This window comes from Pseudorca crassidens, chromosome 6 (assembly GCF_039906515.1).
Source record: "Pseudorca crassidens isolate mPseCra1 chromosome 6, mPseCra1.hap1, whole genome shotgun sequence".
In the NCBI taxonomy this organism is placed as follows: Eukaryota; Metazoa; Chordata; class Mammalia; order Artiodactyla; family Delphinidae; genus Pseudorca; species Pseudorca crassidens.
Window position 1 is genome coordinate 71911728 of NC_090301.1, and position 19791 is coordinate 71931518.

General features: G+C 37.1%; 1 protein-coding gene across 10 annotated transcripts in view; it reads left to right on the plus strand.

The window, feature by feature from the left end:
- The first annotated feature begins 9296 nt into the window (after positions 1-9296).
- WDSUB1 (WD repeat, sterile alpha motif and U-box domain containing 1) overlaps positions 9297-19791 on the plus strand; it is a 76282-nt gene continuing 65787 nt past the window's right edge. For 4 of the 10 annotated variants that reach the window (XR_010944433.1, XM_067741829.1, XM_067741828.1 and 1 more), the window contains exons 1-4: positions 9308-9463; positions 11669-12124; positions 13960-14144; positions 18111-18203. Coding sequence is in view for 9 of the 10 variants with exons in the window: in XM_067741829.1 (XP_067597930.1) it covers positions 11727-12124; positions 13960-14144; positions 18111-18203 (676 nt within the window). In the remaining variant the exon portion in view is untranslated. Of the gene's footprint in view, positions 9511-11668; positions 12125-13959; positions 14145-18110; positions 18204-19791 lie in introns of those variants that run through there. The other 6 variants (XM_067741824.1, XM_067741826.1, XM_067741827.1 and 3 more) reach the window with 6 other exon arrangements.

Sequence of the window (19791 nt, forward strand, 5' to 3'; positions counted from 1 at the left end):
TTCAGAGGAGAATTTCTGTCCCTTTTGGTCTTTGGAGATGGTTATAGGAGGCCATGATGCTTGGAGCTACTGCAACCATCATTCAGCTATGCAGAGACAAACCTGAGAGATGACAACAGTAATGCTGAAGATGGGGGAAGTGAGGGAGATGGAAAGGACTTGGGTTCTTGATGACATGAGCCATCAAATTAATCTTAGAGCCACACTACCTCTGAACATTTTGCTAGATGAGATAATTTATTGCATAAGCAATTTTGAATATTTTGTTTCAGATGAAAGCATCTTAATATAGCCTGGGCTACTGCTTTGCAGCAATTCAGGCTACATGCTGCACAATTCCAGAGGGCCCCATTCATATAGGCCAGGATATAGCCCATTTTACAGATGACAAAACCAACACCAAAAAGGTCGAGTAATTTACGCATTGGCAGCAAACTTAGTAAGCTTCAGTTGGTAAGGTCTTTGGCCTTCAAATAAAATTCCTCAGTAACATAAGACTGATTTTCTTGATTACTTTGAACATTATTTGAGTGCATTTTCTCACCAAAATATTCCAAAACTAATTTGAGCATTGGTAGTGTTATGGAATAATAACAAGATGGTAATTTTTAAGAGATGAATGTATTCTAGTTTATTTAGAAATAGTTACACTGCTATGGAATCAAAATCTGAAAAGAATATTGAACACTAAGTTCACTTCTGTACATGAGGAAGGAACTGGAATTATCTTTAGCCTCCTGCTGTAAGCAATCAGGCAACTGAACAAAGTATATAAAACAAATGTTTTTAGACATTAGACTACAACACAAGACTGATTCCTGAAATAAGAGTAAGAAATGAAGCTGGCCTTACAATTACCCTGGCTAAAGATTTAGTATCTGGAGGTGCTCCAGTCTTAATTTTATTATCTTACCCATTATTTTGATTAACTCAGCACTTTACAGCATGCGATGCAGTATCCTCCACAGGTAGAGGATTTTCACTGCAGTTCATCCTTTGGTGTTGATGTTTTTCGTTATGGGACTGGTGCTATGATGGCATAAAATATGTCTAAATCCTTAAGGTAAGTTAAGAGTCATATTATATGAAAGACAAGTGGAAAGGAACTTCATTTTATAATGTGGGGTAACCCAGGTTTGAATATAACAGATTGATGTCTTAAGTAAACTTGGAATAAAAGTTATATTCCTTACTCATCTTCATATAGATTCAAGTATTACCTCTGTAGTGGTTCCCAATCTTTTCACTATTATGTACAACTGTTATTGTTGTTTTTATTTCCATGTCGCAATGCTTGAAGAGTTTTATTTACAAAGCAGTGGGATTTAAAAAAAAATACCTTGTACACCATAATTACAGGCACACGTGCCATTCATTTGAGACTATTTGGGTCATTAAAAATAGCATAACACCCCTAGTTATAACATTCAGAGTCTGCCTAGAAGTTGGAAAACCTCAGGCTTACTTATCATTGATGATTCCTGTATCAATAAATACACACTGTATTCTTCTTCTGACCTCAAACTCTATCTTAGGACATGACACAGATAACACAACCTCAACAATCTAAAAATGATCTCATTGTCTTCCTACTTTTCACACTTGCTCTTTCCCCTGTATTCCATACCACGGTTAACAGAATCAACATACATCTAGCCACCCATGGTAGGAAACCTCAGAATTCCTTTGGACTTCTCACTTTACCCATCTCTCCATGACATCCTGAAGAATCTTCCTCTAAAATTCCTATGGTGTACATTTATCTCCAATTTTCCATTCCCTCTGCCACTATACTAGTTTAGGCCTCATCATTTGCTAAGTACCAGTATCTCATTTTTTCTAGCCATCCTCCCTTTTTATTTTATTTTATTTTTTTAACATCTTTATTGGGGTATAATTGCTTTACAATGGTGTGTTAGTTTCTGCTTTATAACAAAGTGAATCAGTTATACATATACATATGTTCCCATATCTCTTCCTTCTTGCGTCTCCCTCCCTCCCACCCTCCCTATCCCATCCCTCCAGGCGGTCACAAAGCACCGAGCTGATATCCCTGTGCTATGCGGCTGCTTCCCACTAGCTATGTACCTTATGTTTTGTAGTGTATATATGTCCATGCCTCTCTCTCTCTAGCCATCCTCCCTTTTTAAAAAAATTGTGGTTAAATATACATGACATAAAATTTGCCATCTTAATCATTTTTAAGTGTACAGTTCAGTGGTGTTCAGTAGATCCATATTTTTGCACATCTATCACCACTATCCATTCCAGAACTGAGACTCTATATCCATTACACAGTAACTCCTCCTTCCCCCAGCCCCTGGCAACCACCATTCTACTTTTTGTCTTTTTGTATCTGACTTATTTCACTTAACATGTCTTCAAGATTCATCCATGTTGTACCATGTATCAGAATTTCCTTTCTTTTTAAGGCTGAATAATAATATCATCGTATATGTATAGACCACATTTTGTTTATGTATGCATCTGTTGATGGACATTTGGGTTGCTTCCACTCTATAGCTATTGTGAATAATGCTGCTATGAATATGGGTGTACAAATATCTCTTCAAGACTCTGCTTTCAATTCTTTTGGGTTTATACCCAGAAATGGAATTGCTGGATCAGATGGTAATTCTATTTTTTAGTTTTTAAGGAACCACCATAATGATTTCCACAGCAGCTGTACCATTTTACATTCCCTCCAACAGTACACAAGTTTCCAATTTCTCCACGTCTTTGTCAACACTAGTTTTGTTGTTTATTTTTTGACAGTAGCCATCCTAACAGGTGTGATGTGGTATCTCACTGTGGTTTTGATTTGCATTTCCCTGATGGTTAGTGATAAGTATCTTTTCACTTGCTTGTTGCTCTTTTGCACATCTTCTTTGGAGATGTGTCTGTTCAAGTCCTTTGCCCATTTGAAAATCAAGTTGTTTGTTTTTTGTTGTTGTTGAGTTACAGGAGTTTTTTTTAATATATTCTAAATATTAACAACCCTTATCAGATATATGATTTACAAACAGTTTCTTCCATTCCATGGGGTGCCTTTTCACTTTGTTGATTGATTATATCCTTTGATGCACAGAAATTTTTAATTTTGATGTAGTCCAATTTGTCTGTTTTTTTCTTTTGTCTATGTTTTTGGTGTCCTATGCAAGAAATCATTTCAAATCCAAGTCATAAATCATTCCCCCTATGTTTTCTTCTAATAGTTTTAGCTCTTACAGTTAGGTTTTCGATCCATTTTGACTTAATTTTTGTACATGGTAGAAAGTAAATGTCCAACTTCATTATTTTGCATGTGGATATCCAGTTTTTGCCATACCATTTGTTGAAAAAACTCCTTTCTCCATTTCGTGGTCTCAACACCCTTGTTGAAAATCATTTGACCATATTTGCGAGGATTTATTTCTAGGCTCTCTCGTCTTTCCCAATGTTTTTTTCCATTGTTGTAATAAGTTTTGAAATCAGTCTAGTCATCCTCCTTTTGTCCACCACTCTGCCATCTTGAACCCAGATCTGATTCTGTTAGTCCCTTGCTAAAAAGGTATTCGTGTAGCATTAAAGGCTCTTCAGACTTGGCCTCGGCCTATTCTTAGTCTTTTGTCCTATCATAACCCCATCCTCTCTTCCCTATTGGCTACTCATCCCACAAAATAACTCCAGAACACAATGTATACCCACCCACCACCTGCTAAATGCTATTATTTGTGCCTTCCTCTGTTCTCCTTCCCACCCTCCACCCCCAGGCGGCAGTTACTTTTTACTCCTATAGAATTTTGTTACTATCAGAGCCATTATCACATCAACTAAATTATGAAGGGAAAGAGCCATTCAACTAGCTAAAGTACCATGTCCAGGTTTCCAGTATCGTGATATCTAAGAAAGAGACTGAATTATCTGAAATATACTAGGTGAGCATATAGACTCAACACAATGAGAATGAGATATGCTTGGGAGTGTTTTATCCAGGCATGGTAAGGGCAGGCGAATCAGCCCTTCTCCACAACACAGCAAACCACAATGTAGTCTCTATCTGACAACTTCTGGGGTTCTTTCCTGGACAATACATACAAAACAGCATATATTACCCCTCAAACTCCCCTTTTTCTCTGTTCCATGATGCTTATCCCCATTTTGTGTTCCTGAGAAAATGAAATATCTCAGCTTCCTTGATTATCACATTTTCCAGTTCTGCCTATTTAAAATTATTTCTAGCTATCTGATTGGAATTCTGCACATTTCATGAGTCATGTGTTTATCGACATGCTCTTATTTTATGACAAGAGATAACTGTCCATTATATATGGATTTAACTGGCTTTCTTAGTCCTCCACTCAAATTTCCTGTGAGCAGCTAGAATTCATATTCTCCCATAACTAAGGGTATTGCTGTTATGGGCTGTGTATCTCCCACTCTCACCTGACACAGCTTCTCAAGAGATTGTGTCTTACACATTTTTTAAACACCCAGTATCTAGTATAATGTCTGACATATTAATGGCACTCAGTAAAACTTTGTCAATAAAGCCTTCCCATCAAGGAAGGTACTCAAAAGAATGAGCTATACTCTGAAAGCAATGCCAAAATCCAGGTTCTAAATATCTTTTAGGTAGCAGCTATGCTGGAATAAATGTTTGAATTTTCCAAATGATTGCCTTGAAAAGGATAGCTCTTATTGCACGTATATGTTGGATTATATTTCATGAAATATGAGGTCATATTACTTTATAATCATATCTTGAAGCCTAGTAATGTTCTGATAGCATACAGCTGCTTCCTGGGACGTGTTAAAGAGGCTCATGTCTGTAATAAAAGACCTAAGACGTCCCAGGTGAACTAAATAGGTCAAAAAGAAGGGATTATCTGGTACAAAGTAAAACTTCTTTGTAAGTCTCCAGATTGCTTTCCTCTGGTCTCTAACTTTGATCTCATTTCCTTTCTAAGAGGAGAGTACCTATCATCTGGTATAGTCATTAATACCATAAAATCAAAGACTTATCTTCCTGGGCACATGATGGAATTGTATTTCCTATACTCCTTGTGGTTGAGTGAGGCCATTTGACAAGCTAGTTCTGGCCAAAGAGATCTGAATATAATTATCATGTGCATCTTGTTGGCCAAGTATTTAATTTCTCTCCTCTCCCTCTGGCACAGCTACTATTAATGCTCAAAATGACTCATGTTCTGTTAGCCCAGGTCTCTGATTAACTATGTTGAACATAATTCCCAATGGACACATAGCATAAACAAGAAATAAACCTTATTTTAAGTCACTAAGATATTAGGGTTCATTGTAATTGCCTCATATCCTAGGCTATCCTGATGCAGACTGGCTATTAAACCATTGGATTAGAAGGAAAAAAATAGGCCCTGTAGGGCATAATATCTTACCTCTCTGTATCCCATCACTTATGAAATGGTCCTGGAAAAGAACTAAAATGCACAATTGAAGAGGGTCTTGGCAAAGTTAGTAGATTGAACTGTAGTAATGTGTCATGGTCAGGAAAGACTGCTAATATATTTTACCTTAGGTTCAAAGGGGAGACACTGCTTTTGAGAAACCTCATGATGGAAAACACACAACCAATAAGAAAGTGGAGGGGCTGGAGTGCATTTTGACCCAGTGAAACTTTGGGCTGATACGGATTTGTGTGGACAATGCTTTATGCTATTATTGAGACCCAAATTGTGATCGACCTAAAAAAGATCGGTAGATTTTATTAATACAAAGAATTACAGGGCTTCAGCCAACGCAGTGGTTAGAGGGATATTTATAGTTGTAAATCCTATATGGAAAAAAAAATCATAAATCAGTAAGCTAACCTTCCAATAGAGAAAGAAGACCAAACGAAGCATTAAGCAAGCAGGAGGAAGGAAATAATAATTAGAGCAGAAATTAATAAAAAGAATAGAAAAATTAATTAAACCAAAAATTGGTTCTTTGAAAAGATCAACAAAATTGACAAAGCTTTAGCTGAACCAACTGAGAAAAAAGAGGGAAGACTAATTACTAAAGTCAGGAATGAAAGAGGGGACATTGTAGAAACAAAAACGGACTTTAAGTGAATACTATGGACCAAGTAGATAACTTGGATGATAATGACAAATTCCTATAAGATACAAAGTACTGCAACTGACTCAAGAAGAAAGAGAATATCTAAATAGACCTATGACAAAGAGATTGAATTAATAATTCTGTAAGTTGGGCTATTATCAAGTAAATTTGATTATACAATGTCTATTATATTCTTATAAAAAACCAGGAATCTGAAAGTAACAATGTGGGTTTCTTTTTCAAAACTGTATTTTAAATCTTGAATTCTCTTGTGGAGCATTAGTAACAAGATACTGGAAAATAAAGAATTTGAGAGGATGAGACAGAAGAAATAAGAAAAGAAAAATTTTAATTATAGGAAATAAAAGTCCATAAAAATCCATTAACAAGAAGAATGTTTTTTGTACCAAAGAGGAAGAAAAGGCATAGTTGGAACTGCAAAATTTCTTTAGCATATACAGATACCAAATGCCATCACACTTCTTTCTTGTCTGCTTATTTTTAGCTACATGTATGTTTTCTATCATCAGGCAGCTCTCACTGTGCCCAGTGTGAGCCTTCCTCATCCTCATTTGGCAGCCCCTGGGTCTTTCTTCTATCTGTATGAAACACCAACTTAAAGAACTCTAGCGAACTCTTATTACTTGGCTGGCATCCAGGACTATGGGTGGATTAATGGAAACATGGCCAGTTAGAGGGTGTAAAGTTTATTTAATGGCAAAGGATAAGAGGAATTCGGAGACTATTCCATAATGCAGAAGATAACACAGCCTGCGCCCAGTTACAGCTTCCTCTCTGCTGGGAGGTAGCGCTGTAGATAATACCAGGTGTGGAAAGTGAATGATTGCATCAGTATGAGAGAATCCCTGGGCCTTTCTCATGGATATTTTTAGAAACTTTTTTTGAAGTTTAATATACACTACACACAAATGCATGTATTATATATATTGAGCTTGATACATTTTTTGCAAACTGAACACCTCCAGGGAGTTTTTTACATCTTGTACTCTACCTTGCCTGATGGTTCTGGAAACTCTGGCCTTATTTGCCTGCAAAGCAGAACAACCCAAATGCATTCCTGAGTATTTACTGTGAAACTGGGTATTTCCCAAGCTCATCCCTACACCCACCTTTTCTAATTACTTCAGTGCCTATCATCTCTCTCTCCTTTGAGCTCTTGGTTACTCTCAACTAAACATTGGAATAATCATTGACTCACTAACTGATTCACACCTATTCTGTTCCCACTGGATTGTATTTGGAGAGCATGTATTGCTTATTATTTAACTGAAAAGTTAGTTTTCCTTTAAATATACCACTTAAAATTGTTTTCTATATTCCCCAAGAAGCATTATTACAAGGAACAAAACTAGAAATTAATGATAAAACAGGATTATTGACCACAGTTACATAATTAGAGCAAAAAATATATAAAGTGTTCAAATCTTTAATGTTCCAAGTCAAAGTTCCAATTATTTGACACTCTGTCCTATGTAGTAGGATAACCAGTTCACTCATGTGATCAAAGATCTCTATAAATTCTTAAAATGTTTCTCTAATATATTGCCAAGATATTTTAATTAACATCTCCCAAATTGCAAATTCACAGACCAGAGACCAGCTACAATAAAGCTTCCCGCTTTGAAACTGCCTGTCCTCAAAACTGACCATACTGGGCTTGAGATCTCCATGCTAAATTACTGGCCTGTGTAGTCAGGGGTTTCTTTTACATATTCTACTTGAAGAATATTATAACAAATCTTACCCATCAAATTAGTGAAAATTTTAAAAAAATTACTCAAGTCTGTCAAGAATGTGGAGAGACAGGCACCACCATATGTTACTGAGAGGTGAAACCATACAGCCTCTCTGAAAAGCAATATGGCAATATTTATTAAGACTATTTACACCCTTATGCCCAGTAATTCCATTTCTAACAATTTCCTTAGCAAATTTCATTAAAGTAAATATTTATGTACAATGTCATTGAATCCAGTATTATCTATAATAAGCACAAAAATATAGAAACAACTGGGAAAATGTTAAGTAAATTATGGTATGTTTCTGGGGCTGTGGACCATTAGGCAGAAACAGTAATTACACTACTGAGAAATTTTAGACGTGGAAAATGCTCAGGATACAAGTTTAAGTTGAAAAAGGTAGTTAGCAGATCCTTTTGTAAAATTATTGATATTATTATTCATGAAAAACTGAAAGTAAATGTATCTGAGTGGCTTATTTTCGAGTGGTGTGATTATTAGTTGTTTTTCTTATTTATAGTTTCTATATTTCCTAGAGAGAGCTCTATTTATACAATCAAAAAGTTACTTTTAGAAAAATACTGTTTTGGCAGTACTTCGGCCTGTAATCAGGTTTCAAAGTGTCAGTCATAATGCACTCGTTAATCAATTTAAAAATCACAGGAACATCTCAAAATCATGAATTTTGATCTCCTCTTTTCCCTTTGTCTTTTTCATTACAAATCTTCAGCGAATCTCAATTTCATGTTTAAATTTGAGTATTTTAGGTTATTACTCTTCAAATATGTGACTTTGGTTTCCTCAGGTTTGTAATTTTTAAATGTTTCCTCGCTGAAGAAAACTCTTTGTACCTTTGATTTTAATCTGAACATGGTTCAATACTGTGACGTGCACTTAGTTCGTAAGTGTTAGCACGCCGAGGAACTTTTTTCTGGTCAATTTTTTAATCTCAAAAGGGACTGGCAAAACCAGTTCGTAATCAATTACACGTGGAAACCACGGTGTAAGCTCCACGTGAGCTTAGGAGGCGCTCGGAAACGCTATAAGAAATGCACATCGGGTTCAGGTGATAGCAGTATATCCTTTCCGGCAGCCTGCCCTGGAAAGACAGATTTGGGTAACCTGAGCACAAAGGCGATGGCATAAGTCATGAACCACTGAGGTCAGAGCTGGCCGAAACAGAAAAGACCAATCAGGGAGGTCACAGAATAGACAGAGCAGGATAAAGAAATACAGCAGAAGAAGGAGGCTCAAAAACTTTCAGCTGTAGTAACTGGAGAGTTAAAGGGGGCATAAAATCACATTTCAGGCACTCGCTAGACCTTGAGACCTCAGCTTCAGTAACCAGAAAAAAATTTCAACTAAAGGAAATCCGGACTCATTTTTATCCTAGAGCCAGGTTTTAGTAACCTCTTCATTAGAAAGCGAAAGGGCGCGCATGCGCCGCGGCGCAGGCCGCCTCCCGGGGGGGCGGGGCTTTCCTTTCGCTTTAGGACGTCCGCCGGCGTCGGCTACGCCCGCCTCACCTGCGCGTTACGTGCCCTGCGCCACTCGCCGGCATCTGAGCAATGATCCCCACCGTCGTGGGTCTTCGAGGTGAAAGGGGCAGTGCCCATGGGCCAGTTTAACAGCGGCGGAGGCAGGTGGGGGACCTTGACTGGGGTCAGCCCGCCGAACTTCCCCGCTCGAGGTGTCTAAACCCTCCGTGTCAGGTTCTAAGCGCGCGACAGGGACCTGCTGAGACCTTGACCAGAGCGATGCACGGTTTTGCGGCCTCGGTCTGGGAGCCGGGCGGCGCATCCCGGCGGGGCGTGAAAGCCCCAGCTGGCTTCCATCCCTCCCCCACAACCCGAGCGCCGGTCCCCGCGCCCCGGAAGGCCCTGCTCCCCGCCGGCCGCGCTCCTGCCGCGGGTCCGCTGGGGCCTGGTTGGCTCTCACAGTTGAGCAAATCCTTGGTCCCCGCGTGGGCGCGGTGGGAGTAGGTCTCGAGCTTTATGTTGGAGGATTCTTGGCACATTTCGGGTTTGCCTTGCATTAGATGGGTATGCGTGTGTTTACACTGGCGAGTTGATTCGGGATATGACCGGAAATTGAGTGTTTGGCTTGAAGGCTGAGGTTTAAGTGGACTACCACATCAGGTAGGGGTAGACTTGTGAGCGCGTTTCAAAACAGAGAGTTCAGCTGATTGCGTCTCTGTCCTTGCGACTCGAGGGCTTCGAACTGCAAAGAGAGCCGAGCGCCACAAGGGTGAGGAAGTTTGTTTGGAAAATTACCCGTGTGCACTTGCACAGTTGGGATTTGGGAGTTCCCTAGAAAGCACCTCCTGATGGCGTTTGTTTCCAGTGCAATACCTTAGGCGGTAATCTACCAGGGTTTTTGGTGGGTGGTTGGTTTTTTAGACTTCATTGAAGTTTGTTTGAAAAAAGAGGCTGAACTTTTGGGATAAGATAAATGTTGGAAAAGGCTCGCTCCATTTATTTGGAAAGATTTCTGTAAATAATACTAGAACAAGGTATTATGAATTTTACAATTCAAAGTTACGCCTGTCCCTTCAGGGCTGATTATTGCCTCGTTCTACACCATTTTTCCACTGTCAGATTTTTTTTCTTTTTCTTTTTTTTTAGTATTAGTAGCTTTATTTTTAGTTATCCAATCATTTTGTATTATATTCACATATAATGTTTAAAGCCTAGAACTGGATTTGGGGGAAAATGTTAATTCAGCAAATATTTATTTGACCACATTAGGTGCCGATACTGTTTTACGTTTTACATGTTGTGGATACAGAAATGAGCGAAACAGACCCGATCTTTGTTGGTTTGTGCTTACCTTCTAGTGAGGGGAGACAAGTAATAAATATGTCAGAGGGTGGTAATTGCTACACTGAGGATTAAAATAGGGTGATGTGCTAGCCTGTAGAGGGGCTACTTCAGACTGGGAAACTCTCTCTGAGGAAGGACACTGAAATTGAAATCGAAATGTAAAATTAGATCCCAAAAGCAGGGGATACGCATAAGAAAACCACTTTGTGAAGATCTTAGGTGTAATCCTTTTGACCAGGGAGGCTGGAAAGAGGGAGGGTGAGGGAAAGTGGAAGGAGTTGAGGTCTGAGAAGTAGGCAAGCAAGAGACAGACCATGTAGGGTTTTGTAAGTCTTGGTGAGGAGTTTGGATTTTATTCTAAATTTGTAAATTTGTTCTTAGGTGCAGACCAGCTAAGTCCATTTTTCGCCACTCTTCATTTTTGGTTTCCTTGATTTATTACATTGATTCTTCATCTCAAATCTTTTATATCTTTTTATTCTTTGTCGGAAAAGATGACAAACCATGACATGATTGATAGCTTTCAACACTGCCACTTAAATTGTGAATGAAACCTTTTGGTCCTTTTTTATGAGTGAACTATATAATTCTGCATCTTAAAGGCAGAGCAATAGCCTTGGCTCCGTCCTGTGGAAGGAGCAGCAGAGTTTGTTAAGTAGTGAAAAATCTTTTTAAGCTGAGATTAGCTGATGTGGAATGAGGCAGTGTTGAGTAGCAGTTAGTTAAGGGAAAGTCTTCAAAGGTGAAATAAATACCCAAGGTTCTGGATGTTCAGTGTCAAATCAGTTTGAAGTTATTTGACTAGGTTCCTTTTCAGGAGTTATGGAATTTTATTGGTATAGCACTGGTGATTGTGATAGTCATCAGAGGTTATAGTCTTAAAATGTTTTATTTCTCTCCAAATTATTCTAACCCCCGGTATAATATATTGTCTTTTAAAAATGTGAATGTAGGAGCTTTCATAGAGAAAGTTAATTGATTTTGGCTCTTTTATATTGATTTGAGTTGCGTTTATTTGATTCCTAGGGTGAAGTAACCTTTATCTGTCTAAAAATTGCAGGATATTTTACTTCAAGTAAAGAACATGGTGAAACTAATTCACACGTTAGCGGATCATGATGATGATGTCAACTGCTGTGCCTTGTCCTCTTCCCTCTTGGCCACTTGCTCCTTGGACAAAACAATTCGCCTGTACTCCCTGAGTGACTTCAGTGAATTGCCACATTCTCCATTGAAGTTTCACACCTATGCTGTCCACTGCTGCTGTTTCTCCGCTTCAGGACATATTTTGGCTTCATGTTCAACAGACGGTACCACTGTCTTATGGGATACTCAAAACGGACAGACTTTGGCAGTGTTGGAACAGCCCAGTGGTAGCCCCGTGAGGGTTTGCCGGTTTTCCCCAGACTCCACTTGTTTGGTATCAGGGGCAGCTGATGGAACTGTTGTTTTGTGGAATGCACAGTCATACAAGTTATATAGGTAGGAATATTTAAACGGCTTTCCGTTTTTAATCCTATTAACAGGTCCACAAAAAAAAGAAGAAAAAAAAAGGCAGAATATTTTGATGACGTTAAGAAGCAGATAATTTTTAGACATCACAAGGAAAAGTATTTTGACCTATCTTCTGAAGGTCATAAAAACATATGATTCTTGAAGTAGATTTGCTTGGCTCTGAGTGTTTTAAATTTCCAGTCTCTCTTTTGTAAAATAAGATTAATCTTGTTAGACTTTCATGGATTTTTTGGGTAAGAGTTCGGCCAAAAAAAACCCCCACAATAGTCTTTTGAATAAAATTTAGTAATTTTAGGCTTTATTTTTGTCACTCGTGGCTCAGGTGTTCTCAATAATAAAGTAATGTAGGTAAATCTCACCTACACAGCTCTTTCCTGACTAGGATTCTTGCTGACCAAGCCCAGAAGAAGGAACCTTGTGATCAGCATGGTGTTGTGTTATCATTTCTTTTTAAAAAAAAAAATCACTTAAAAAACTCCTTTTGGATAAAAATACATCAATTAATTTACACTGGTAATGTTGTGTTGCAACTCACCAACATTAAAACCATGCACTTGTATGTATTTATAGTGTGGTGAAATATATGTAACATCAAACATTTTAACCATTTTAACGTGACATTAAGTACATTAAAAACTGTAAACTTTCAAGTGTTACCAATTAAAATAGCTTAATGTACCTTCCTTTCTCCCTACCCCCCAGCATCACTCAGAGCACAAATGGTAGCTGGTAAACAACTGTTACTCATTTAGATTTGGGTCTTTGGAGAAGAAAGTGATGTGATTTAAGTGGTGTTAAACAGTAAAGAGAAAGCACAAGAAGAATGAAATGCCTTTAAGTTATTTTGTGTGAATGAAATACAGCTGTCAGCTAACGAATCTTTTTCACTTATTGGGTGATAAATTCTGCCTCCCTAGCATTATTTCTCTAGTGTATGTAATTCATGATATAAAAATGGTACACTGCAGTAGATTTAAGCACTGGCTAGGACACTGCACTAATTGTTGGGTTTTTACCAGTTTTTCCTAATTGAGAAAATAATTAATATTGTTAGGCCAGTGCTTCCTAATCTTCCCTAGATAATTTTAACTTGTTCACAGCATTTTCTTTACATAAAGAATTGGTATTTGAAGATGGGATGAAAGTTCCTGGGTGATTTTGCTGTTTGTTGTTTCTAGGTGATTTTTTATTTATTTTTTGCGGTACGCGGGCCTCTCACTGTTGCAGCCTCTCCCATTGCGGAACACTGGCTCCAGACGCGCAGGCCCAGCGGCCGTGGCTCACAGGCCCAGCCACTCCGCGGCACGTGGGATCTTCCCAGACCGGGGCACGAACCCGTGTCCCCTGCATCGGCAGGCGGACTCTCAACCACTGCGCCACCAGGGAAGCCCTCTAGGTGATTTTAATACAAAAGTTGAAAGTACTTTTGACCCCAGTAACATGTTTTTCAATCAAAAAGTTATATCTTTAAAAAAAAAAATGTGACTGTAGTTGATATTGTTGGTTGTTATTGCTCTTTTTGTTAAGCTTTGTAGATTTTAACATGTTCCTACTGACTTGCCATATGGAAAAGTATGAAGATATTGTCGACTTTGGTTTGGTTAAGATAATGTTTAGATCCTCTTACTTTAGCAAGCACATAAATGATATTTTATTTCTCTAGGCATCTACTGCCTTTTATCTCTAGTTCTGTGATAGCCATTTATCCTCTTTTTAGTATATCAAGCTGCTGTTAGAGATTGTAATGTCAAGTAAAAGATTCTCTGAAATGAAAATTCCCTTTTCTTTTGCTTTTATTTCAGATGTGCTAGTGTTAAGGATGGCTCCTTGGTGGCCTGTGCATTTTCTCCTAATGGAAACTTCTTTGTCACTGGCTCCTCGTGTGGAGATTTAACAGTGTGGGATGATAAAATGAGGTGTCTGCATAGTGAAAAAGCACATGATCTTGGAATGACCTGCTGCGATTTTTCTTCACAGCCAGTTTCTGGTTAGTTATTTTACTCTTGTAAGCACTAGTAATTCCCATTTGCAATTTGTATGTGACTTTTCATTCTTTTACTTATTTTCACTTCATCATTAGTAAAACAACAAGCCCTTTTAATTCATTCCTTTCAAGGAATCATCCTTCTCCTTTATCTTTTTTGATCAAAATGAAATCACAGATATTTTTTTAGGGAAAATCAGGATCTTTGGGAAAATATGTAGGGGCTGACTCAACTTGGTGCAGTAGATCTGGATTCCTTGAGTACGGTAATGTAGAGGCCTTAACCCTGTTGGTTTTACTGTGATTTTTGAAATATTGTCTATTGATATTCAAATAGAAATGTGAAGTGTAAAAATTGGAAACAGGTTTCATTTTCCGTTTACTAATTTAATCTTTCGAAACATAAATTTATAAAGCATTTGACAATACAATTAGTTTTCAGAAAAAGAAGAAACAAAAACTCCTGAATATAGACTCTTGGTTTTAAATAAATACAGTGAATTGGGAAGTTGTCTTCTTTTATTTTCATCTTCTGTGTTAGGATGAAGCTCTGCTTTTGGCTGCTCCAGTCTTATTGCCAGACCAGTGCTGGCCCATAGCAATATAATGTGAGCTACGTATGCAAATTTAAAATTTTCTAGTAGTAGGTGAAATTAATTTTAACATATTTTACCCTATATATCTAAAATATTATTTCAATAATTGATAGTAAAATATCAGTAAGATATTTTACTATATTTTGGTGTGAAGTCTTCGAAATCTAGTGTGCGTATTATGTCACATCTCAATTTGTAGTAGTCACACTTCAACTGTTCAGTAGCCATGTGTGGCGAGTTACACCTTATTGGACAGCTCAGGTCCAGTAGCAGGATGGCTTTGGCACTCCCCTATTTCAAAACCATCAATGGCATATTAAAATATGATTAAGGTAAGATAACATACCAAATCCCAAACACAAAGCCTGTAAGAACCTTCATATTCTGTTTCCCTGCCTCATCCCAAATCACACTTGGCTTCATGCGTTCTCTTGCCACACTGGCCTTTCATTCCTTGAATGTCTCTTAAGATTTTTCCAAGGGTTTTACATGTGGACCCTTCACCTGGTTCACTATTAGTCATCCTTTAGCTTTCAGGTAAAAAAAAAAAAAAAAATCACTTCAGGTGAGTTTCCCCTTCTCTTACCTCCTGCACACAGTCTAAAGTATTTTGATACAGTCTTTATTTGCACGCTTTATTTTTCTTTTAAAATAGGACTTAGTGAAGTATCACAGGCTTTAATTATATAGTTGTTTATATGGATTGTGTTTAATGGTGTTTTTCCTGTTAGATTGTAAGCTCCATAGGGCAGGGCCTGGGTCTGTTTTATTTACAGTGCTTGGAATATAATAGGCCTTGAAATGCAGACTGATGAATAAGATTGATTTGCTGAAATGTCTTGTTTTTGTTTTCTTAGCCTTTTAGTATCATAGAGCAGATTAACAGATTTTCTTTTCATGAACCCATTTTTATATTAAACTCCCTACCTAATTTACTTACGATAATTTATTCTTTTAATATATTGTTTTATGCTGTTTTATTCTAAGAAGACCAGCTTGCAACAGACAAGAACCATTTCTTCCATTCTGTGAGACCTTCTCCAAAATCTTACAGGCACTCAGTGAATCTTTAATGAGTTATATAAACATAGGGAGATTTAGGTTTCCTTTTTGATTCTAAGTTACCTGAAAAAAAGATTTTCAATTAAAATACCATTTTTATAGTGATATTAGAGTAAAACTAAGGACATCCTTGTTCTATCTTTAGAGGGGTTGCAGTTCATGGGTCCTGGAAAGTTTCACTAAACAAGGCAGAAAATTTGGTGAGATTCTAAAATAAGTTTAATACTCACATCCCTACCCTGCCTGTAGAGTATATTTTTCAATATACTTCTAATATGTCCCTTCTGTACTTTCTTTAGTTCAATTTCTGTTAAAATAGATATTAACCTTATGTGTAAATTCCCTGAAACAGATCAATATATGCTTTAAAGCATATAAACCAATAAATGATTATTATAGGAATTTGTGGTAACTATGTATTTTCTTAAAAGACAAAGTATGTAATTTTTAACTTGTTATTGTTTAATTTGGTATTTGTTAATATCTGTAAATACTTATGACATATTGAATCTTCTGTCTTTGTGACATTTTGCTCAAATAAGGAAAAATAATACTGTTTGTGCTGGAGGATGAATGTTCAATTCTCTCCAGTTTTTAAGTGAAAAGACAGTTTGGATTAGATTATTATTACAATTTAAATATTTTTCCTGAAGAAAAGTTTATTTTTAAATATTATATTTGGATCTCAAGGATAGGCATATTTTAAGCTTTATAATTTTACATTGTCCTAGATGAATTCTTACTACTGAAAGAAACTTCTGAATTAACTTAAGGATCTTATTTAGTCTAGAAACAATAGGAAAAAAAGTTCTCTTAACTGAGTCTAGTACTTAAATATTTTACTCTCAGCCATTTTTGGGTAAACTGTTTTGCCTTAAGAAGATTTAATGATTATTAGGAATTGCTTACATCCATCAAGATCTCTGAGAAAGGATGCTGTTTGGCTGAACCTGTGCTACAAAAACAAAAATGCTGTTGAAATGTGGAAGTCCCATGCTGTTAGAAAAACTTTCAGTGAAAAAGAAATTTTAATTTGTTTTATGTTAATAAAGTATATGTGCTTTCAACAAAACAGAGGGAGTCCATAGGAAGCATTTATTTTACATACCCAGGTGTATAAATTAAATACCATATACTAAATATTTACAAAACAGGAGTGCAATCTTTTTTTTTTTTTAATTTATTTAATTTATTTATTTTGGCCGCGTTGGGCCTTTGTTGCTGCACACAAGCTTTCTCTAGTTGCGGTGAGCGGGGGCTACTCTTTGTTGCAGTGCACGGGCTTCTCACTGTGTTAGCTTCTCTTGTTGCTGAGCACGGCCTCTAGGCACGCAGGCTTCAGTAGTTGTGGCATGCAGGCTCAGTAATTGTGGCTCACGGGCTTAGTTGCTCCGCGGCATGTGGGATTTTCCTGGACCAGGGCTCGAACCCGTGTCCCCTGCATTAGCAGGCGGATTCCTAACCACTGTGCCACCAGGGAAGTCCAGGAGTGCAATCTTAAGATGGGTAGTAGGTTTCTTAATTGTGTCTTACTGCATATGAGTGCTGACATTTCCTTTGACCTGTGATATTAGGTGGAATTCATATAAAATTGAGTTGGTGATACCAATATTTACATTACCCACAATATTTAGGAACTTATCTAGTGGGTAGATAAAGATACACTGAAAGTATCTAAGTAAGCATAACTAGCGGTTTTTTTGTAACACCAAATTTAACTGATTACTTTCCCTGATTTGTGTAATATTTTCCACCAAATCTGTTAGACTGAATTGATGTTGTTTTGGATTTACGTAATTCTAGTCTTTGTCTTGATTAAATCAAATGGGGAAACAGTCTCATTCCATGTGAATTAAGACTAAGTTTTTAAGTGAACATATCCTAAAAAAGTTAAGTTGGGAGCAATTAAGCATTTAACACTCATCTCATAACTGACTTTTCTTCCTAATTTTTTCCATCAATGCTAACCTCATAGACTCTAAAATTGGGTTGGAGGGTGCCCTAGGCTTCGTGGCTCAATATTGGCCCTTGCAACATTGAATTATATCCTTAGTGGAAGGGAAATGAAAAGGTATTTTGTTGTCGCAACTTCAGGGGCTAAAGTCATAATCCTTTGAAGTACCTTGCTTAAAAGAAATTCTTTAACCGACATTTCGTTATATGGTATAAATTAATTAATATAATTAATATTGCCTGTGAATGTGGGTTAAATGAATAGAATTAACAGATCTGAGTTAAGAAATTGAAAATTTTTGGTTTAAATGTTTTAACAATTCTTGTGTATTTATTTGTAACAAATTTATATTTTTAGGTGGAGAACAAGGTCTTCAATTCTTTCGACTGGCATCATGTGGTCAGGATTGCCAGATCAAAATTTGGGTTATTTCCTTTACCCATACCTTAGGTATGTATTCAACTAGTAGTTCTCTAAAATGATTTTTTGTGATTCAGGTAAAATTTATATTTTACTTAATCTTTTTCACTAAAGAACTCTGGATATCTAAAAGTGATTATAAAAATATATTTTAAGAACTTTTAGTCAAAGTGATACATATACATGATTTAGAAATTATATGCACGCTACTGATTATGACCTCACCACTACCACTACACACATTCCTGCTCACACATTCCTCCTTTTTCTGTTTTCAATTTTTTTGATGGTTTTCAAAGTTTCTCTAAATCCTGTTTACACCACCAGATTTTATTATTTATTTATTTTTTTTTTTAACATCTTTATTGAGGTATCATTGCTTTACATTGTTGTGTTAGTTGCTGCTGTATAACAAAGTGAATCAGCTATGTGTATACATATATCCCCATAACCCCTCCCTCTTGCATCTCCCTCCCACCTTTCCTATCCCACCCCTCTATGTGGTCACAAAACACCGAGCTGATCTCCCTGTGCTATGCGACTGCTTCCCACTAGCTATCTGTTTTACATTTTCTAGTGTATATATGTCAATACCACTCTCTCGCTTCATCTCAGGTTGCCCTCCCCCCTCCCCGTGTCCTCAAGTCCATTTTCTATGTCTGTGTCTTTATTCCTGTCCTGCCCCTAGGTTCTTCAGAACCATTTTTTTGTTTTTTTTAGATTCCATATATATGTGTTAGCATACGGTGTTTGTTTTTCTCTTTCTGACTTACTTCACTCTGTATGACAGACTCCAGGTCCATCCACCTCACTACAAATAACTCAATTTCGTTTCTTTATGGGTGAGTAATATTCCATTATATACATGTGCCACATCTTCTTTACCCATTCATCTGTGGATGGACACTTAGGTTGCTTCCATGTCCTGCCTATTGTAAATAGCACTGCAGTGAACATTGTGGTACATGACTCTTTTTGAATTATGGTTTTCTCAGGGTATGTGCCCAGTAGTGGGATTGCTGGGTTGTATGGTAGTTCTATTTTTAGTTTTTTAAGGAACCTCCCTACTGTTCTCCATAGTGGCTGTATCAATTTACATTCCCTCCAGCAGTGCAAGAGGGTTCCCTTTTCTCCACACCCTCTTTAGCATTTATTGTTTGTAGATTTTTTGATGATGGCCATTCTGACCGGTGTGAGGTGATACCTCATTGTAGTTTTGATTTGCATTTCTCTAATGATTAGTGATGTTGAGCATCCTTTCATGTATTTGTTGGCAATCTGTATATCTTCTTGGGAGAAATGTACCACCACATTTTAAATTTGTTCATTGTAGTTACTGTTTTTTGAGCATGTGTGGGTCTTTCCCCCATGCATTGTACTATTCTTTCAGGTGACTCGTCAGTCAGTCAGGAAACTTATGTCTTTCATTTTTGGTATACAGTATTCATTTATTCTAATTCTTCTCTACTTCTCTTTTTATAACTCCCATTAGTTGAGTGTTGGACCTCCTGACTTGATTCCCTGTGTCTATTTTTCCCCCACATTTATCTCTTTATCATTTTTTCTATCTTAGGAAAAAATTCCTTAGCTCTATCTTTTAACCTTTTTTGAATTTTTT